The following is a 23118-nucleotide window of genomic DNA, read 5'->3' on the forward strand; positions in this document are numbered from 1 at the left end:
TTCCAGATTGAGACTTGACCCCATGATCAGGGATAAACTGTGTGTGTGTGTGACCTGAACATCCTTTTAAAGTATCATGACTTTAAATCCCTGTGTTTGAGTATGAGAGTCAGACAGTCAGTGTCATGCAGAATGTATTTGGTGCATATTTATGCCATTAGGGTAGTTGACATTGGCATTTTTATGACAGCCGATTGCATTTTTATGCATCAAACATTGCATAGAAATGTATCAAACTTATTAAAAAGGAGAATAAATGAAAGCATGTACAGTAGCAACTATTTCACATTCACACTACAGTTGTCATCATGAAAACTACAGAGTTAGGATGCCTCTCTCAAGGTTGGACACGTCGAAGATGGATTTACTCCTATTATTCCTCATGTATACTCTTCTAACACTCTTTCCTTTTAGTTTCTTCCCTTTGCCTTTGTTGTCTGTTCTTTCCACTCCCAAAACCCCTCCCAAACCATTGAGCAATGCTTGCAAATTGCACTCATGCACAAAAAACAACAACATTTACTTCACCGAGAGGAAATGCTTTTAAACCCCAATCATTATATTATAGTATTGTAGAATGTTTTGAAGTGAGAGTGCTGTTGTATTTTAGAGGAGCTATAGCAGCATTCAGATACTGTGAGTAGCACTCGTCCTGTTTTTAAGTTTAATTTGTCCCTTAAATTATGTTTTAAGATCACAATTTTGTGTATTGAACCATTTAACTAATTTGCAAAATAATTGTAGTACGGGACTTAATTTTGTCCATCTGGAATTGATTGGACGGTTGGATTGTTGTGGTTCGCAATTGGTTGATCTCATTTGAGTGACAGGTTGTCTCGCCCTCTCACCAATAAACACGTGTTCAGAGAAGAGAAAAGATGTTGCCGCAATAGGGAGGGAAAGCTATTTTGACGATTACAAGGAAACATTGTACAATCCCTGACAAAAGTCTTGTCGCTTGTGTACAAATTGACCTAAAGTGCCGCTGAAATATATTTCTAATCAAGATTTTTTTACAAGAAATGGCTCCTTTTAATCCCACCAGCTTTTGTGATAATGTTTCAGTGAAAAACTAAACTTTCAAAAAGTATTCACAGCTTGGTAAAGCTCATTAAGTCAATTTTTGCAAAGACATAAGTGTTGTCACCTTGTCATATGAGCTTCACCTGTGACTAATAATGGATCAATTAGGTCTCAAGTGTGTATAAAAAGAACCCCAGTACACTAGACCTTTACATCAACTGCAACTAGACCTCTGCAAACATGCCTAAGATTCACCCTGAGACTAAAGTTTTGATTATCAAGAGGCTGAAGACCAGATCCACTGCTGATGTGGCAGACACCTTCAATGTGTCTCAGCGTCAAGTACAGAGGATAAAAAAAAGATTTGAAGAGACTGGAGACGTTTTTGAAAAGCCCAGGTCAGGCAGACCCCACAAGACAACTGCTCGAGAGGACCGTTTTTTGGCTCGAAAATCCAAGGCCAGCTTATTTTCCACTGCAGCAGAGCTCCACAAGACCTGGTCACCTGAAGTCCCTGTGTCAACCAGAACAGTTTGTCGCATTCTGTCTTGAAATGGCCTCCATGGTCGAATCAGTGCCCAGAAGCCAGCACTAAACAAAAGACAATTGAAAAACGTGTGGCATTTGCCAAGGCCCACAGCCTGCTAAAAGGATGGACGCAGGAAAAGTGGAAGAAGGTGGATTTTTCAGATGAATCTTCTATTGAATTACACCACAGTCGCCGCAAATATTGCAGGAGACCTACTGGTGCCCGAATGGATCCGAGATTCACCCAGAAAACAGTGAAGTTTGGTGGCGGAAAAATCATGGTCTGGGGTTACATCCAGTATGGGGGTGTGCGAGAGATCTGCAGGGTGGAAGGCAACATCAATAGTCTAAAATACCAAGAAATCTTAGCTACCTCTTATTTCCAACCATAAAAGAGGTCAAATTCTGCAGCAGGATGGTGCTCCATCGCATACTTCCATCTCCACATCAAAGTTCCTCAAGGCGAAGAAGATCAAGATGCTCCAGGATTGGCCAGCCCACTCACCAGACATGAACATCATTGAGCATATGTGGGGTAGGATGAAAGAGGACGCATGGAAGACGAAACCAAAGAATATTGATGAACTCTGGGAGGCATGCAAGACTGCTTTCTTAGCTATTCCTGATGACTTCATCAATAAATTGTATGAATCCTTGCCAAACCGCATGGATGCAGTCCTTCAAGCTCATGGAAGTCATACAAGATATTACATTTGGATCTCACAGCACCACAACTTAATTTGCTGACATATTTTTGTATTTGCAGTAAATTTGTTCCATTTCTGTATAGGCGACAAAACTTTTGTCTTGCCAAAATTGGACCTTTCTGTCTTGATTAAATGATAAATATTTTTTCTGAGAAAATTATTTATTTCAGTGCATTAAACATCATTTGGGAGGGTTTTAGTTTTTCATATGAGCTATTTCTAACACCAATGAATTAATTAAAAGTCAGGTTAATATGAGGTATTTCTAGAAAATAGATAAGCGACAAGACTTTTGTCAGGGACTGTATGAATCATGAATGGATTCATCTTTTTTTTTTTTTTATAAATACTGCATTATTCCATAAAAACAAGACATTTTGAATGAACGAATGACTATTTCAAACATGTAAAAATAATACAATAAAAGCTAATAAACAAAACAAAGGCAAAAAACAATATTAACTTATACTTGTCCGAAAAGGAGTAAGATGCATAAATGTTTTTAATCCTATCCCTTCTCCACTACTCATTAATAATCACCAGATTGGTTTATCATCTTAATACCATTTGAATTGATTATTTAAATGGTGATTTACAAGGTGAGCTCAGAACTTTGACCATCATAACCACATCATGCCATAGATTCATTTCACTTTGCTCAGTATGATGCGGGTTGTGTGTCTTGTTGGGGAGAATCTCAATAACATGCATGTGGTTCAGTAAATCCAAGCTGAGGATTTACATATACAGCAGAACTCCATTGAGAGATTCAAGAAACATGCTCACTACTACACCCACACAAATAATCACTGGACTCATGCCCATTGGCCACAGATGTGCCACCCTAAACTCCATCCCAACCAAGAAATCACCAAATGGCGCTACACCAAAGGAAGACTTTGACTTCATCTCATGATTAAGTGGTTATTATGTGCTAATGAACTGCCCCATGGGGCAACAAAATGTTCCGTCTGTTTTTCTGTACCCTCACCCACTGGCACTTCATGGGAAGCATCAGTGAATTACACAGTAGGCATCATAAATTGGGCTAATTTACAGCCTTTTATTTTTGGCAGCTCTGACCAACCAAAGCCAAGAGTGAGGTTTTACCCACCAACCAATTGCAAATTGCAGTTGACTGCAAATGGTAGAAGAGCGATAGAGAGAGAAAGAGATGGCGCGATCACTTCACACAAAAAAAGTCATCAATTAACAGAAAATCTATAAATATAACTTTGATCAGCACTAAAGCTGCCATTATCTAATTGCATGTAATGTGAGGTAAAACAGAATTACTTGATCTTGTGCCATAAGTTCACGTTTGACTTTTTTGACTATCCCCCTGCAGTCATAAAAATGCAATGTTCACAGCTACAGAGTGCTGCAGTGATGTAGGCCAAGCGGGAAGTTAACCAAAAGGATTTTTCCCATTTGCTTTTGGGTAGTTTCAGAAAATAACCTGTGTTGACTCAACATATGATTATTAGTGTAGCAACAATTAATCGATAAAAATCGATTATTATTATAGTGATGAAAATAATCGACAACAAATTTATTATCGATTATCGATTATGGTAACTAGTAACCAGTAGCCAGTAACGTCGCTTTAGAGTAGCGAATAACTTGTATTCAATTCTATGAACAAATGGATATGATAAATAGCGGAGGACACAGAGTGAGCTGCTGCGGGAAAGGTTGGTTACACGACCAAAGTTCGAAGTGAAACGCAAGAATGCGTACAGGCCGATTATTTATAAGCGCTTTAAGCATTTACCGTCTTGCCATGTTGTTCTTTGTCAAGATAGTGCTGTTTATGCCTCCGACACGTGTTTTCTCAGCATAACTTACATTTTATGGTTTCTTCCGTTGTATGCTCCTCTCTAGAGTTCATTTTTCTATCTGACAAGCGAATTTTGAACACTGGCCAAGATATGACCATTGTTTACAAGTTTTACTGACGTCTTTCTGCGGGTGAAACAGTGATTGGGTGATTCTATGTGAAATGATACGGTAAGTTGTCCTGAGTCTTTTAAAACACTTTCAGATACTCATTCATGTTTATTTCTGCCGGTTCTCTTGAGCTAAGCGGCAGAGCAATCTCGCACCACAATGACAAAAACGGTAGGCTTTTGAATTTCTTAAAAATACAAAAAAAAGTCTGAGACGTTGCTTAATATCAATAGCAATAAAGCACAAAGAGGATGACTAATCGATTGTTGGGATTTAAGAATGGATATTGTTTTGTAAAAATGAGAATCGATTAAAATCGAGAAATCGATAGGCCTATGTTTTACCCAGCCCTACTTTTTTGGTTTATGATGTTATGTTTGCATTTTAACCCTTTGCTTGTAATATAGCCTACAACAAATAGCCCATATAGATATTCACTATATTTGTTTTCATGAACATTTTGGCCATTTGGCATTTTTTATTTTATAGCCTATTATACATTGTTTAGAGGACAGTATTGGGCAGTATGTGAAATAATATTGTTTAAAATACTGAATTCAATTTTATTTTAATGTATAATATTTGTTTTATGTCTGTCATCAGATTAATCGAAATAATTATCGGCAGATTAATTGATAGGCTAGTTGTAGCCCCTCTGATTATTAGCCTACACGTTTTGTTCATAATGATAATTTTCACAAATAAACACAGCTTTTATCAAGTGTGAAGCCTAAATCGGCTACAATTCTCATCAAAAATATAAATAGGCTATAAACAAACTACTTTGCATGACTTTAACGTCAGTACCATTAAGTTTTCAACAACCCTTTTAGTCATTATTTCAAAACATTTTCCCTGAAAGTTTGAGTTAGCTTGCCAAAACATGGTTAAATAAACACAACTCGGCTGTAAAAGCGGATAGTGAGTATCTGTTCTGCTTGATGATGTTTAATGCCCCCGTCAACCTCTTTATTGTTCCATATTTAGCAACCGCCCTTTTCAGGACAAGTAAAAGCTTTTTTTTTTTTTGTTTGTTTTTTTTTTTTTTACTATATTATTTAGTAGAATAAGGCGTGAAAATATTGAGCTTGTGTTCAACACAGAACTTTTTTCAAGCATTTAACCCAAACTCTCATTGACTTCCGGACGATAGAACCGGGAGTGGTAATATGCCAATTCGTTTCTGTGTTTTGGCCTACAAAAAAGTCATTCCTGTAGCACTGTACTGATAGGTGTAAATGAGTTGAGACAAGGCTACTTATCCAGAATCACCACTTGAGCTGACATTTAAAATACGTTTGATCCAGTTATAGGCTAGTACTGTGTATATTCTATTACCGGAACATATTAGTAGCAGCCCAATGCTGTAGATAGGCTACCACGTGTAAAGTAAATAAATATCTAATAAATATTGGTGTGATGTTTGAAACATTTGTAAGGCACACCTTACAGCATGTTGGATTTCAGCACCTGGACAGCTCCGCGCGCTGACGGTCCCTTTAAAGTTTCTCTTTCATCCTTCACATTTTAACAGCAGTGAAGTTTAGCTAAATCTTTCCACGTGTTTAAGGACAACACTTTCAGATGCCCGTTTAGTTGAGACCTTTTAGGCTTCTGCTCGCGAATGCAAAATAGTGTCCTGGGTAATACCAGAGCTGCAGCTGCGCACGGAAGGCCGTGGAATCCAAAGAACAATTGAGAGCACTGTTCGCCATCTTCTCGCCTTCTCCGGGCTATTTGCATAGTCCGCTCTGGTTGACTGGCTGCCACAGACCGTCCGGGAGACCTCTTTTGTCCGTTAATCAGCAAGTGACAGTGGGGTGACAACTCTCAGGTGACGGATCTCGCTTTGAGGAACGTGAGGAAGAAGAGACATCGAAAGATTCCAATCATGAGATCGCTCTGGCGCTCCTGTTTGAATAATCAATCTCTGAGAACGTTTTGAAATCAAGCTGTTATTTAAACTCACACGCTTTTCATTCTGGGCATAAGTAGCATTCTTAAGGATCAGCACAAGACTGCTGTCAGCCCTTCGAAAAAATAATTAGCCCGCTATATACATATACATATTTTGTTTACAACGTAAGACAAGGTCTATATATATATATATATATATATATATATATATATATATATATATATATATATATATAGACCTTGTCTTACGTTGTAAACAAAATGTGTCGTGTAGATTGAGTCTAAGGATGTCTGATGTAATAGAAATATTATTTTAATATCTTTATCCTATAAAATACATGTAACAAGAAATGTAATCAAAACGTTTTTTATTCTTTTAATTCATATGAGTATTCAAATGATTTCCAAATCGAGGCTGAGCAAAACATTCTTAAATTATTTTAAAAATCCACATTATTTTAACCAAAATCTCCTCAATTGACTGTTCAATTATTGTTGGTGTAACTTTTTAAAAAGTAAGTTATGATTGCCTTAAAATTTTGAGTTCATTGAAATTACGATTTTGAGTTAATACAACAAATGGGACTGGTTTAATAAATAATTTTTTTTTTTTAAATCTGAATCACATGAACTAAGTTGATCTGTGACAAAAGTTAAAAAGTTGTGATAACAAATCGAGAAAATATAAATATAGGCTATATATTTTCCAATTCTGTCAATCAGAAATCGTCAAACTGATCATTTATTTCAGAAATATTTTTCAAAGATGGTTTCCATTTTCCAGTCTTGTTAAAGTTAGCAGTTCCGCACCTCAGGCAGGCAATATCTCAAAGTCTGATTGGGTGAGGCTGTTTCGGATGTTCACAACTTTCTGCTACATTCGCGCATGTTCCAACCGGGAACTTACCCTCTCGTGCACCTGCTTCGCCTCTCATTGCCTTCAGGAATTCGCTGATGCTTGTAATCAGCTTTGTAAGGCCAATGAGTGCACGGATGAGCGACACTTCCCAACGGCACAGTGAGTCGCGCAGGCCCGCTGAATGACAGTCAGCGTGGGGCGCCGTTCCAAAGCCGCCACGCTGCCAAATTCCAACAGAGTCTCTCACAATCACTTCGCCGCAGGCCCCCGCACAGGCGGACAGTAACAGGGGAAAGTAAGAGTGTGCGAATGCGGGAAAAAGAGACCGAGAGAAAGAGATAACTCGCTAACTACCAATGGCTGGGCTTCCCGAAGCGCTGAGCAGAACTTTAGTCGCATCACGTAGTTGTCTACTTAATCTCCGGCACGTTTCCTACTACGAGCGTCTTTGCCTAAGTAGCACGTAAAAACCTTCGTAAATGAACCAGAGTCTCGGACCACTCGTAAACCCATTACATGCTTAAAGGGATTCTTTTCCTTGCTTTCAGTTTGTCATAAACAAAGGGACGCTTAATAAATTATGCAGTTAGCACATTTCAACATGAAAACCGCAGACACGTTACACTATACGAGTAGGCTATATAGCCTAATAAACAAACAAAAAAAGGTTATTCTTTATTTTAAGCTGTCATTGTTACAGCGTAATTATATATAAGTACTGAGTAATATAAATTAACTACATGTAGGCTACTTTAGGGTTAGGGTATGATTAGGGTTTGGTTGAGGGTTAGTTGCATGTAATTATAAATAATTTACTGTTATTAGGTACATGTACAAGGACACTAAAATAAAGTCTTACCGAAATTATTGTTGGTTAACTTTAAAAAAGTAAGTTACCTGGTTGCGCTAAAACTTTGAGTTAATTGAAATAAAAATGTTTATTTAATACAACAAAGGATATTTATTTATTAAATAGAAACAAAATAATGTGTTATCTGAATCACAAGCTTATATCTAAGTTGATCTGACAAAAGATAAAAAGTTGTGATAAATCATGAAAATATTTTTTCAAGTCTGCCAATCAGAAATCATTTATTGCGGAAATCTAAGCTGATTTCACAACGAAAATTGTGATAAATCATGGAAGTATTTTTTAGGCTTAAAAATAGCATTTACATAATTGTTTTTATAGGACAAACATATGCATTACTTTATGTATTAGCTGTATGCAATTGAGATGTCAATGAGTGTTAAATAACTACATCATATTCCTCCCCATGGCAGGTTTAGATCTGCTCCAGTATAGTCTGCATAGCAGTCACATATGTTTTTAAGCACTGATTATAGATCTCATTCATTCAATCAGGGTGGTTTGTGAAATGCATGTGGAAGACAATCTTTTAATGGTATAGCGAATCACATTCAATAGTCGAACGCAAAAGTGAAAACAACAGGCTACTTTTTTTTTTGTTTAATTTCTGGTCATGTAAACAAAACAGAGAGAAAGTTAAAAAAAAAACAATTCCCCCGTAACATTTTGTGAAACACGTCAGCACAGTTTTTAGGTTTTCGACTATTCTGTAAACATTTAACCACTGTAGCACATAACGTCTCGTGCCTCTTGGAGGGTTTGTGGATTAGGGGAGAGGAAAAAAAGACAGCGAGATTGTTAAACATGTCAACGTGTAATTGCACGATAAGGCCCGCGCGAGGAATTTATTGGCCCAGTTGCTGTTTCTATTCCCCGCTAATCTGGCGCCGCACATTCGTCCTCTGCAATCTGTCTCCGTAATCTTCCGTAGCAGAACGGCAACCGGCTTTTTTTTCTGAGGAGGCAAGAAAATATGCAGGGGTATGATAAACTTGATGCTAATTAGGAACATTTAGGACAGCGAGTGCAAAGGATCGCCGGTTTTTACAAATGACAAAATACAAGCCCATTTTTGACTATTTCACGTTAGAACATGCTGGTGTAGGTGATAAAGGGCTGTTATAGATTTATTGGTGATATTTGCTGTTGTATTCCTTTACATGTGCCAGGAAACGGTGAAGGTGAATAGGGTGAGGTTTGCCAGTCTGCTGGACTGGTGCCCATGTTGAGTTCACTCTTTTTGTTTCTGGATGCAAATCCGCGTTGCTAAGAACAATGATGAAGTACTGCCCTACAACGCTTGTGCATGGGAGGACAGTCCCCCCCCCCCCCCCCCTATTTTTTTAATTTTATTTTTTATTTTTTTATAATGTAAATGTTTAAACAATTATACACCTAAGCGGCAAAAAAGTTTCCCATGTCGATCTTTAAAGTAAATAGTTTTTTTTTTATTTTTTACTTTTTTTTAAACAAGGCGTATTTGGCGTATATATTTTTTTAACAAAAAGATTCAAGTGAAACTTCTTCGTCGAAATTCTCACGGTCGTTCGCGGAGTTTAAAAGAAAGAAAGAAAAGAAATGGGGTTCAAAGAGCTCCCTGGATCCTGCTACTTGTTGCGGGAAAGCTCCCGCGTCACGTCACTCTTCCGGTGGGTGTCATTGTAATAAGAATGTGACTTGTCGCTGACCCGGGGGTTCAGCTTTTAGGGCTGTCTAATCCTCCTCTTTCCCTTACACAAAACACTCTCTGCCACGCACTCTGCATTCATCTTAATCCTACTGACACCCCACGGAGGATACGAGCAACATTTGCTTGACGGCCCACCAGTGATTCAATTATAAGAAAATCAGGTTGTCAATTTTAGTCAAAGGGGGGAAAAAAACACAAGGCGAACAAAAATACAATTCTTCTTAAAATGCATGTAAAAAGTGGAAATAAACAGTAACATTTTAATTCCATTAGGAGGTTTAGAACGCAATTATTCCACATCCGGTAAATATAGTCATGAGTGGCTCGCGGGTACCCAGGCGGATTTAATTGAAGTGGAGCGGATTTAAAGCATATGCCGGCACAATCCGGGGCTCACCGGAAAAAAACAGGGGTTGGTCCTTTGAACAATGAATAATGTGGTTCGCTCTCTATTTGCTGTTCTTCGTTTTTCATTGGACACTCTTTATTTTGAGAGGTCTTGAACTCTGACCTCCATCATATGCATCAAGACACAGCAACAACGTCGCGGAAGGCTTATTGAAAGAAACAAAAAACAGAAGGTTTCATTACTGTAAAATAGCTTTTGTCAGCTTGGTCGCAATTAAAGCAGCTAATCACGCTCAACCAAAAATAGTGGTATCAAATAAATAGTAATTATCGAGGAATCTGAAGAGGTTTAGATAGACACAACACAATCTTCAAATCTAAGTGGAGCGTTTTAGTGTCTAAAAACTTTCAATATTCAGTAACATTTTTAGGCTTTAAGTTTTCCCTTTATTCTACACGCATACTGAAATTTCCTAAGAAATATAAAATGCCTTTTTTCTAATTTGCCCGAGTACATGTAATAGCAATAAACAACGTTATTTGTCATACAAATTATAAACAATTGCACGTGGTCCTGTTTTACGCTTAAAGCGTCCCATACAATTTTCATTCGTTTTTATTAACCTCAATTAATAGATACAAATATATGTATTTCACTTTTAGGTTTAAGATGTATATTTACCCCTATATAATTAACCTAGAATAGCCTATAACACTGTACTCAAAATATTTCCAGTTGAATAATTAGTTCTTACACATCGATTTGTCCCAATATTTTCAAACAAAAAAGGTTCAAAATAGATCAAAAAGTGTGACTAAATTCCGTGGTTTATACAGACAAATAAACGTTATCACATTGAAATATGAACTCTATTTCCAGCTGCTTAATCGCGAGTGGCATGGGATACAAAGCAAAACAACACATCAAACTACCTTTCCAGAATCAGAGCAAAAGCAAATTTATTCTTCGCACATCAACGCAAAACGTTTCCTCTTTTTCCTGGCAAATCTGAATTATAGTTACAGATGTGTATCAATCTTCTCTGTAATATATTCACAATGTACAAGGAAAAAATACAACAAACAAATAAGGAATAGAGCAAATACAGTAACTCACGTGTTGACAAATCAAAGTGGGATAGAGAAAAATCTTAGAAAACTTTAAAAACATTGTTTTTTGACTATACACTCTAGCACCCACTCCTTTTCATGTCTTAAACACAGTACAATCTCTCTCATACACACGCACACACACACACACACACACACACACACGCACACAGAAAAATGAATCCCTCGCAAATGTGTTAAGCTCACGCATATGGTGTCATTTAGGACAAATTATTCAGACAACATCCTAAGGACACCCTTCACCCTTTTATGTATTATATTTAAATAATATCACCTTCAAATTTACAAGAAAAGACATTCTGTACAAAAAAGGTAGTTATGCTCTAAAAGAGGTACATATTTGGTTATTTGAGTCTGAATGCGTAGTTGCAAATCTTTTCATATGTGTGTCAGTGGAACGGTTCCGTTTACGCTCGTCGCGGAACTTTGATAGTGCTGCGGCACAGCGTGAAGTCTGCTCTGAACGGACGGGTCCCCTGCCTCCGCCGTCGGTAAATACATGCTTATCATCTCTCGCAAGTCTCCGGAACAAGGGGCTCGAGAGTGAGCGGTAACGGGAGGGCTTACGCTCGGCTCCGATTTCACCAGCGAGCCCAGCGCGCCGATGGCCCCGGATGAAGCCACGCTGGAGTTTTGATGTTGCGTGTAGGATATTCCCCCATAGCCTGACGGCGAGGCGCTCATGTAGCTCTGAGAGTTTGAGATGGGACTGTACTGGAGAGCCGTCATTTCGTAGCGGTGCATAGGCTGGGGATTGTGTGGATGGTGGTGGTGCCCGTGGTGGTGATGCGCTCCGCTGCCTGGGTGCTGACTGTAGGCGAGCTGAGCCTCCTGCATCATTGCGGCAGCAGCCGCGGCAGCCGCCACCTGGCCTGAGTACGCGCCGTTGGTCCAGCCGTTCATGTGCGCGTAGCTCGCCGCGGCGCTGCCACCGTGACCCACCGGACTCTCCAACCTCTGCCCGACCCCCGGTGCACCCATTCCCAGCCCCACGCCGCCTCCGCCCCCTGATCCGGCGAGCAGGCCACCCGCCAAAGAGTACTTGTCCTTCTTGAGCAGGGTCTTGGTCTTCCTCCGGGGTCGGTACTTGTAATCCGGATGCTCCTTCATGTGCATGGCGCGCAGTCTTTTCGCCTCGTCAATGAAGGGTCGCTTTTCCGCTTCTGACATGACTTTCCACTCCGCTCCGAGGCGCTTGCTGATCTCTGAGTTGTGCATCTTTGGATTCTCCTGAGCCATTTTTCTGCGCTGACCCCGAGACCACACCATAAACGCGTTCATGGGTCTCTTGACGCGGTCTTGGTTAACTTTGCTGTTGGGTCCCGTGTGGCCCGTGTTTGTGTTAGTCTGGGCTCCTGGAGAATGCAAGTCCGTTTCCATCATCATGCTATACATTCACCCGGCTTTAACTTACTCAGCTCACACACAGAAACATTCACACGTCCCCGTTCGCTGGCAGGCACACGCGTAGAAGCTCCTAATAACAAAAGAGGCCACTCGAACAGGAGATGGGTACAATCCAAACAGATGATGGATGGGAACTTTGCGGCAGCTCGTCTCCCTTTGTTTTATTCTAACTTCCTCTTGGGGTGATTTTCACATCCAGTGCACTGCAGAATTGTCTTTGAGCTACTTTCAGCGGTGGGCTAGAAAAGTTAGTGGAAGAGCGGCCATATGATGCGCTTTGACAGGGAATAAATGAGTGAGAGAGAGCCAATGGCGTTTGAGGACGGGGCTGATTTGCATATGGCTCACGGTCAGGTGACGAGCAAGGGAGAGATCGCTCGCGCCAGAGGCAGCTGAAGGGTTTTTCTGCTGCACGCGGAAGGTAAACAGTTGGCTACAAACCACTGTTGACAAACGTTATGTGGGGTAAATTTTGCATTGGAATAAACATGCATCAGTCAGTTTTTGGCGCTAATGTGTACTCAACATATCCCCTTTTTGAAACACCGGAGCCCGAACTTCAAACATGTAAGCAATGGTTTTTATTCTCAAGTAGTTTTATGTTTTTCCACCAGAACATTTCCGTTTATGTAAACTGCAATAATTACATTGCTGTTTCAACCATTAAACCACAACAATACATCAAACCATTGTATTCACGATAAGAAGTCCCAAATAAGAATTCAACTTTTTAGCAAACAGACCGTGATTTGCGTAAAATACTTTATATATAGATTTGTCCTCACATAGGTTCACAGTATATTTTCCATTATTTACCAAAGTTTCCCAGTATTTATCACAATCTTTAAACGTCCCGTTGAATAAATTGATGCCACAGGTGTTTTCATGTTGTGACGGTTGCTAAGAAACAGGTGGCTCACGCCCAGTGCATGTGCCATGTGAGCCCTTTTGTCATCAAGCGCAGGGTGGGGAACAGCTCAAAAATGTTTAGTGTGCAAAAAAAAAAAATGTAATTGGTGTAACTTGCCATGTTTTTTTCCCCCCAACGCCGCAGTATCTCAATTATTTCCTATAGGGATTTGTTTATTGTTATCAGAAACGTTGACTTAAATGATAGGCTACCGTATCACAGGAAGTAGCTATAAATCCTTCTAAATTATTTACAAAAATAATAACTCAAAAATATGTAGCCTAAGACGTCAGCAAGATCAACATAGCTGATTTTATAAACCTAATACACACACGTTCCCTTGTCTGAATTATAATAATATTGTTAAACAAAATGTGCAAATAAATAGAAAAGCAAAAATTGTCACCTCGTGCTCTGTATTAATTCAGAGTGTGATCGCCGTCTACTGGACCCGCGCAGTCACATCTGAAGAAAATCTCCTATAGGCGACATTTACTGGAGCCACCGCAACAAGTTCCCCTTTTTCATATAGTAGCCTAACGTTATATTTCCACTGTTTAATCACAAATTTGTATCTGTTAAATAGTTATGGAAAATTGAAAGCTACCTTGGAAGTCTCTAAACGTGGAAATGTAAGGTGCATGCATGATATTTAGGCTAAGGGAGGCGCATCGCTCAGATTTCACAGAAGACTTGCTCAGAATATCTCCATTAATTGTGAACCGAGGCAAACAATAAATATCGTCAGTTAATGTGTTAATCATCACACCCAGGCGTTGCCATCAGTCAATGATCCGTGACTTGTTGGATTACACAACTGGTTTAACAATGGTGTCAAGATGCAAATATTTAAATGAATAAATTTAAGTAACAATTGAAAGTGTCTATCGAATAAAACTCAGATACTGATACAATTACCACAATAAATACACAGGCCTACATTAAGCTTTATAAAATACAAATGTGTCTCTTTTTTGTGTCACCCATATACGTTATTGATATAGGCTAATTTTTTAATATGATAAAATATTGTGGTGATCTAAAAAGTAAAATTGAACAATATTTTATTTTGATTTAATAATGATAATGCACATCAGAGGTCCTGTTTGGGTCGTGAATCAGAACCGCTGATTTTAGGAAGAACACAATAAAGTGCGAGGAAACAGAAAGGCAATGAAGAATAAATAATATAATGGAAATCACACTATAAGCTTGGTGAACTGCAAGTTGCCTCTCCCTGATCTGAGCTTCATAGCATTAAAATCCTTGTGTGTTGGTCTGTTTTCCAAAAGCTCAGTAAGTGGCGTCGCTCCGTTATGTCCCGACTGCAAAGTGAATTAGAGAGTCTCTTGAACTTGTGAGAGCGAGCAGGGTTTAAAAATGGTCAACATCTGTCAGGTGCGCCTGTTCTCGCTCTCCACCGCGTTTTAAACATAATTGGACAGGAAGGGAGGGGGGACTCGAGCAAGGGCTGCATGCGTGGGGGGAGAAGGGGCTGTCTCACACACATATTTTCAGCTTCGTTTTCAATTTTCAGACTTATTTCCGTATGATTTACACGATGACACTGACACTCTGAGAGGACTATAAAGGGATGGGGGATTATAGGGTTGTGCTGCAGGGAAAAAAGGGAGTTTGCGCACCTATGACCCTCACCAAATCAACAATCATACAAAGTGTGTGACATCCATTTTACACAATATCTCAATATATTCTCTATATTATACAGGTTGTCCACAAGATCTCCTAAATGCATGGGGTATCCTACAAAGCCACTCAAGTCCATAATAAAGCATATTGTGTATTATTCTTCTGCATCTCTCCATATATATCAGATTCTTTCACAGAGTCACCTAATATGACTGGCTATAGTTATATTACATAATATCATATTATATGACTTTCAATGATACAAGTAACAAGAAGGAGAAGGTGTATGAAAGAAAAAAGTAAGATGTTTTGGGTTAAAATAAATGTTTTAAGGATCAGGAGGTTGGACACGCTTAGGTTCAGTTGATCATCCATATCGGTTTTCTTTTTAGATTATGAATGTGAGTGTCAAATATGATATTCATCAATATTCTTTTGAAGAATATTTGTTTGTAGATTGTAATCATCATTGTATTATGATGCATTATATGTTTTGCCCCTCACAATACAAGCTAGAAGATTTAATAAAAAAAACTAAGCATCCTCTCACCAAGTCATAGTATTGGGATGTATAGAGTACAAATGATATTAATATGCGTTTCATACTATACTGCTAAAAGATATATTCAGTTTTTTCATTCTCATTTTTGAGCTCCATATTTTATCAAATTTCATATAGCTTTTATGGCTCATATAGTATGATATATTACTCAACAAACAAAAACATATATAAACTTTTTTGTCTTCGATTTTTTCTCAGTTCAATTTAAAACTGTTTTATTTAAAATTATATTTTTCTGACTATTATTTCATATGTCAGTTTTTACAAGGTTAATTCACTAACTTATTTCATAATTTACTCACCTTCATTATAATATTTTAAAGAATGTTTAAACCATTATTTGTTGATAAATGAAAATCAGTGGGGTCATTGTATGGATCAAAAAACAATTTTCCAAAATGTTTATTTTGTGTTCCACAGAATAAAATGCACAGAGGTTTGGACTGACATGATGGTGAGTAAATGATGTCTCTTTAAGATTAGTATCTTTAATTAATTAGTTGCCATAAGCGACATATGTGCTAAATGTGTTTCAGAACATGCCTCTCAGGGAGCACCAAAAGGATAAACAAATGAAAGGAAATAATGGAAACATGTTCACACACCGTGTTGCTTACTGACTGGCCTTGAGACCAAATTAGCAGCTCATCAGAAGATCAAAGGTTGTGCAGATAAACACACATACACACACACACACAAACACACACACACACACGCAGGCTATGATCACTGTATGGTTTTCCGCCTGCATGCGCACATCTCCCTGCTGTTAGCACAGGAATCTCTAAGCCCACAGTCGTCTCCCACCACAGCCAGCTTCACAGGATCAGCTGAAGCTTCTAGAAACAACATGTTAGCTCTCCACGGGGGCTAATGGTATCAAAGGCATTCCTTATTCAGCAGATGGCTTGCTTAAGCTACCCGTCACAGCTTCAGTTAGCGCTACTGTATGGGTGGAAGGTAAAAATCCCAACGCCCCATCTACAGTTAATAGTTCACCGCATGGTGTCAAATACACACTATGGTATAGCTGCAAGAAGGCTTTAAGGATCTTTGAAAACCATTAAAGAAAAACATATGATGTTCAGTGGCCTCTGTGAGAAAGTGTACATGCAAGAATAGGTTAAAATTAAGTAGCAGCACTTCTTTGAATCCTTGTCAAATATATGTATATGTTGAGGAAAATCAAAGTGTTTCAACTGCCCAGGGCTTCATATTAAAGATGCGCTCTCAGAATTTTTTTGTTTCAAAAATTGTACAACAGCTTGTCACTGTGGAGGCACCCCTAACATGAACATTTTGTACCTTTCTTAAAAGGTGCATATTAGTACCTTGGAGTGGCGAAATTTTCCTTAAGGTACTATTATGAAGCTTTTAGGTTTAAAAATATTTTAAGGGTACTGATGACAAGCTGTTGTACCCCTAAAGGTAAAATTTTTGAAACAAAAAATCATTTCTGAGAGTGTGCTGAAAGTGATAAATGGAGCATTAAATGATCAATTATTAACTTTCACTGACAAAATATTTTGCTAACATGGAGATTGAGTACACTCAATGTTGATACACTGTTGATTTACATATACTACTGTCATGGTAACAATCCAAATCAGCAAACTTGCCCTTTAATATTAACCATATTTGGAAGTTTTATTTATATTATGGTTTAATATGGAGTTGACCCACCCTTTGCAGCTATAACAGATTTTCACAAGGTTTAGGATCATTTTTGACCTTTCTTCTAAAAGCGTATTTGTGAGGGCAGGCACTGATGTTGGACAAGAAGGCCTGGCTTTCTCTCCGCTCTAATTCATCCCAAAGGTCTTCTAACGGGGTTGATGTCAGGACTCTGTGCAGGCCAGTCAATTTCCTCCACACCAAACTCGCTCATTCATGTCTTTATGGACCTTGCTTTGTGCACTGGACCACAAGGGGCCATCCCCAAAATTTTGGGAGCATGAAATTGTCCAAAATGTCTTGGTATGCAGAAGCATTAAGAGTTCACTGGAACTAAGGAGCCAAGCTCAACCCCTGAAACACTTCACACCATAATCCCTCCTCCACCGAACTTTAAACTTGGCAAAATGTAGTCAGGCATGTACCGTTCTCCTGGCAACTGCCAAACCCAGACTTGTCCATCGGATTGTCTGACAGAGAAGTGTGATTGGATGCAGCTGCTCGGCCTTGGAAACCCATTCCTTGAAGCTCTCTACACACTGGTCTTGAGCTAATCTGAAGGCCGCACAAAGTTTGGAGGTCTGTAACTACTGAATTTGCAGAAAGTTGCCGACTTTTGCACACTGTGCGCCTCAGCATGAGCTGACCCCGCTCTGTGATTTTACATGACCTACCACTTTGTGGCTGAGTTACCTTCTTTCCCAATTGTTTCCACTTTGTTATTATACCACTAACAGTTGATCGTATATATTTAGTAGTGAGGAAATTTCCCAAATGGACTTATTGCACAGGTGGAAACCTATCATGGTACCACATTTTAGTTTACTGAGCTCCTGAGAGCGACCCATTTTTTTCATAAATGTTTGTAGAAGTGTCTGCATGCCTAGGTGCTTAATTTTATACATCTGTGACCATGGAAGTGCCTGGAATTACTAAATTAAATTAAATGATACTTTTGGCAATAATTATCATGTCATCCCGAACCCATATAATAGACAAAAGGCTACTTTTTGACAAAAATTGGACCAAAAACACCATAAAAGCATCAGACTTCATAAATATAGAATTCATGGCTCATGCATTATATTCTTCTGAAGCCATTTATTTATAGGTTGAGAACAAACATCTAAAAATCTTGCCTAACAGCCAAAGTCACCATTTTTATTTCGACTGAACAGAAACAAGCAACTTTGAACTTTCTGCTAAGAAACTCCTTTTGTGCTATGCCAAAGAGGGTTTGAAAGATATAACTGTGGAAAAAAATATCTATTTCTAAAGCCAACTTTGTAAATACTCGGTGTGGATGGTGAAAGATAATAAAAGGATGATTGAAAGCAAATTTTATCCCAGACAAATATTTGTAAAATGTGTAAGAAGGACTAAATACAAGAACACTGCACAGATACTGGTAAAATTTAAAATAACTTATCCTAGCTATATACATGTAAAACTTACAATAATTTTTTTTTTTATTGTATACCAATTTTTTAAATGCATGTGCTCTCATAATATTTAATCAAAGTAACTTCCCCTGTCACGCACACAACATTACACTCATAACAATGATCTGATCAATTCCCGCAATTCCTGCCCTAGATTTTTTCTTGTTCGAGAAGCCATTTCACGCACAATATAGAAAAAGACACTGCCGCAGCTTTCGTTTCATGCCGACTTTAAGGTTCTCTGCCATAATCTAAAAATAATACCAAAATATAGAAGTGAAACTATGCTTACAAAATATCCACAGTAATCCAGCACAGCAAGCCATTCAACAATTCACAAAGTAATCCCTTCAAATATTTATATCCTTTTGAACAAATTTACGTTCATACCTTCGTCTTACCTTTATTCATCACTTTTATTGATACCCAATAAGAATAATGAGCAGTCAGCAGATTTCACTCAGGTTACTGTGTTAATGTGCTTACTGTATTCAACAATGTCAGCTTGCACCCAATTATTATGTGGTTCATTATGGGTTATGATGGTGTCATTCTGATGGGGGTTTGACAAAGCACAAGTGTCTTCATACAGGACTCTCCTGGCTCACGTAGTGAAATAAAGAAAAGAAAAGGCTTTTTGCTTTACACAGTGGTTACTATGCACCAGTAAAGAGAAAGAAAGGTATCTCTGGTTAACCATTTTGCAGGTGGGCCTTGTTAGCTAATGTGCCTTTGTATGTTGTTACTCGGGATGAGGCTCCCAAGGTGGATTACAAATGAAATAAGGACTTGAAGGTGAGCGAGAAAAGGTCTAGGCTAGATTTAAATTATCCACATGTCGCTTGTCACCAAGGAAAGTCTGTAAAAAAAAAGGACTCAATGTACTATGAAGGAATTTCTCTCACACTCTTAAAATGAAAAACTTTAACATCCATGGAATGTTTCCATTGCACAAAAGGTTCTTTGTGGAGAAAAAGAATCTTCAGATTATTAAAATGTTCTTCACATTATTAGGGGGAAAAAAATGGTTCTTTAAAATCTGTTCACTGAAAGGGTCTTTGAGAAAAACAAATGGGTTCCTCCATCGTTATAAAAACCAGCGTATTGATATATCACATGTGTTTTACCCAATATTTTGAACTATGCATTGCATTCTGTTTTTCAAATTAGATGAAAATTACTGGTACCATTTCTGTTTTTTCAAATTAGATGAAAATTACTGGTACCATTTGTTTTTAATTCAAAACACTCTCCGTCCACACTAGCGTTTAAGTAAAAGTTTCTCGTCCACACCTGAGGATCTGGAAAATTCCCCCTACTGCGCCTGTGTAAACCCTCATAAAAGCTCACTGAGATGATACAGATGGAACAAGGCATAAACAAGCTCTCTTGCTATTCTTCTGCCAGGATTTTTTTACTTCGCAAAATATCTCACCATTTACTGATGCGTCGAAGTCGCACTCAGTCATCGTTATATATCGGCTCTAAAATGCAACTACGCTAATGTTTTGCCGCAGGACAGCAAATGCATTTTTGCAGGATTGTGATATGAAGAATGTGCAAAGTAACATTTTAGCAACTGTATGAAAGTGCAAAGCACATAACAGGCACAATAGCGGTAAAAACATATATCCATTGGTTCAAAATGTGTCACATGACTAAACATGCGTCATGGTTTTGTGGATGGAAGGCCAAAACGGAGAGAAAAATATGATTTCAAACTAAACAGTATTAGTGTGGACAAGGCCTGAGAGTGCATTTGGGATATACTCACATATGAAATGAAATGTAGGTGAGAAGTAGCAGTGTTTCTTCAGTAGCAAACATCAAAGAAGCCTCAGATCAATACCTCACTTCTCACAGCCATAGCTTGTTATTACCCATAATCCCTCTGTAATCCATGCACAAGGGTCACCCATCCTTGTCCAAATAGCTACAATCTCATTACGGCTCAAATAAAACTTTCCTATTTATCTACAGATTTCAAATGAAACTAATAAGGCTCTAATATACCCCTCACACCCCCTCCTTCGCTCTCTGCTATTCCAAAACCCTAATTATATTTCTCCCTATCTGAAAGCAATCAGTGATTGTGTGTGCCACGGTACGAAACGTGCTGACAATACCAGCCAATGGCGCAAGTGCCAGTGCAGCTGGACTAATTAAATTAAATGTGATGCTGCCCTGCCACTGCGCTGCTCAGTGAGAGAGAAATGAGCCACAGCAATAATGAGTACTGTAGCCGAGCAGGGAGGAGGGAGATATTGTACTGGAGACTGGACACTTGCAGTGATTTCCACATCTGATACTTACAGTACTCAAGTGCTGAGGCATAGATAGGTCTTTTCACATATAAAGCATATCATTCCAACGTTCTTAGTAGGGATAATGTCTCCGGACAGTTTACTTGTTTAACAAATACTACCATGGTATATTGTTATTTTACAATTAAATCAAAATTAAACTATACGGAGCTGTTGAATGCTTGAATTTGATTGGTTTATGAATGGTCTAAGGTGTGCAATTATTTCCAGGAAAACGCACAGCTAAAGTAGTTCCAGGCAGGTGAGGTCGTGACCGCATTATGTCCATATCACTTTGCCAAGTTATTTCAGTAATTTCAAAGGTCCTTATAGCCGACAACAACAGCAACAACAACAACAACAAAAACCCTGCAACAATACTGACCAAGCAAATAAATATTGCAAACAATAGGATAAAAATGACAAATTATGACCATGTTTTTGCTGAAAAAATACCACTTCGGGTGTGCATTATTTTTCTAATAATTCAACGGCCCATCGTCAATTATTCTTAACATGTAGACTATCATTCAAAAATTTGAGGTAAGATTTATTTGAAATTAAATTAATCATTTTACTCAGCAAGAAGGGTGCATTAAATGGTGGCAGAAACACATTTCTAATGTTACAAAATATTTATTTCCCCTAAAAATATTAAGCGGCACAATTGTTTACAACATTGATAATAATAAGAAATATTTCTTCAAATCAGCATATTATAATTTCTGAAGGATCATTTGACACTGAAGACTGAAGTAATGATGACATTCCAGGAATAAATTAAATGTCATAGAATATATTCAAATAGATGACTTAGTTATTTTAAATTACAATAATATTGCACAATATTCTTGTTTTTGCCAAATTTCTGATTAAATATCTAATAATTTGACTGACCCCAAAACTTTAGAACAATAGTGTATTTCTATGTTTTTTCTTTTCATTTTACAGTATTATTGTTATTATGGAATATAGCAGGTTGATTATTTGTAATGTGCTTCATTGTAAAAAAAAAAAATGTTTTATAATAATAAATAACATCACAATGCAAAAATAGGGGGAGGAAAGTCTCTATATTTGTATAATCTTATTTATTTCGATTTTGTGCTGAGATATGACCCAGACAGGTTTTGTGAGATTTGCATCATCCAAAGAACATGAAATAAATAAAACAACACAACCCTATGAATTCAAACCTATTTAAACATAAGACATTTAAAAGTCATTAGAAAACAATCAAAGTAAATATCAAAGCTAAGCAATTTTTTTTAAGAAACCTCCTGCTGAGAAGAAAAACAGCTGACTATTAAACTATGGTGAAACGCGGGCGGCAGCGGAATCTGGTGAACGTGTGTAGAGCTGCTAATCTTATTTAACCCTGCCTTGTAAGCCCTGCAAATTGGACCTGACACGCTAACAACACTCATAAAACAGTCCTTAGCCTCAAATGTCAGACCTCGGAGGAGCCCCTGACCCCTCTCTCTCTCTCTCTCTCTCTCTCTCTCTCTCTCTCTCTCTCTCTCTCTCTCTCTCTCTCTCTCTCTCTCTCTCTCTCTTTCTTTCTCTCCAGCTCATTCTCTGAATTTTTCAAGCATTTTGTACATTTGCCACAGACTCTCTCGCTGGAAATCTCACCCGACCTGCCACCTCTCCCTACATCTCAAGCACTTCACCCACAGTCCTCCCATGGGCCACATTAGTTGGCCTCCCTCCCTCTCTTTTCTTCCCCACCATTTGGAGTGGAACTTTCAGCGGACCTCTTTCTTTTCTCTTTTGGCAGAAAGGGCAGGGATGAGACGACCAGACCCCCGTCTGAGGCTAGTTTGAGCCCTGATCAGATCCGAGCGGGGCTAAGTGTGAGCTTCTCAGCGGGACGGCCCCTCTTCAAACTCTCCTCCTCTTCCTCTTCCTCTTTTAGTCATTGTAAATGAGGTCCTCTCTTCTGCTCCATCCAGGCTGATGCCCAACGGTGCTCAAAGCTAACCTCTCACAACCTGGCCTTTCCTTCGCTTTGTTTTGTCTCTCTCAGAGGTTGTCCATTAGTCCCTTTATCTCTCTCTCTCTCTTTATCTCTGACCTCTTCATAAATGATTTCCTAAGCTGCCACAACTAGAAACAAGATGTTTCTTGAAATAAAGAAAATCAG

General features: G+C 38.4%; 1 protein-coding gene and 2 long non-coding RNA genes across 3 annotated transcripts in view; 1 reads left to right on the forward strand and 2 right to left on the reverse strand.

The window, feature by feature from the left end:
* The window catches only part of LOC137073937 (uncharacterized), a 189382-nt gene that overhangs the window by 39785 nt on the left and 126479 nt on the right, over positions 1 to 23118 (reverse strand). The gene's annotated exons all lie outside the window — the stretch shown is intronic.
* On the reverse strand, positions 10802 to 12698 carry sox1b (SRY-box transcription factor 1b). Its single transcript, XM_067442645.1, has one exon. The coding sequence runs from the start codon at positions 12417 to 12419 to the stop codon at positions 11403 to 11405; it is 1017 nt and encodes a 338-aa protein (XP_067298746.1). The 5' UTR covers positions 12420 to 12698; the 3' UTR covers positions 10802 to 11402.
* Positions 12866 to 16195, forward strand: LOC137073938 (uncharacterized). The gene is made up of 3 exons (XR_010904832.1): positions 12866 to 12998; positions 15974 to 16007; positions 16090 to 16195. It is a non-coding gene; the product is annotated as an uncharacterized lncRNA (long non-coding RNA).

This window comes from Pseudorasbora parva, chromosome 4 (assembly GCF_024679245.1).
Source record: "Pseudorasbora parva isolate DD20220531a chromosome 4, ASM2467924v1, whole genome shotgun sequence".
Lineage (NCBI taxonomy): Eukaryota > Metazoa > Chordata > Actinopteri > Cypriniformes > Gobionidae > Pseudorasbora > Pseudorasbora parva.

Bases quoted from the DNA above. Each gene is read 5' to 3' on its own strand.
- sox1b (XM_067442645.1), bottom strand. From the start codon at position 12,419: ATGTATAGCATGATGATGGAAACGGACTTGCATTCTCCAGGAGCCCAG.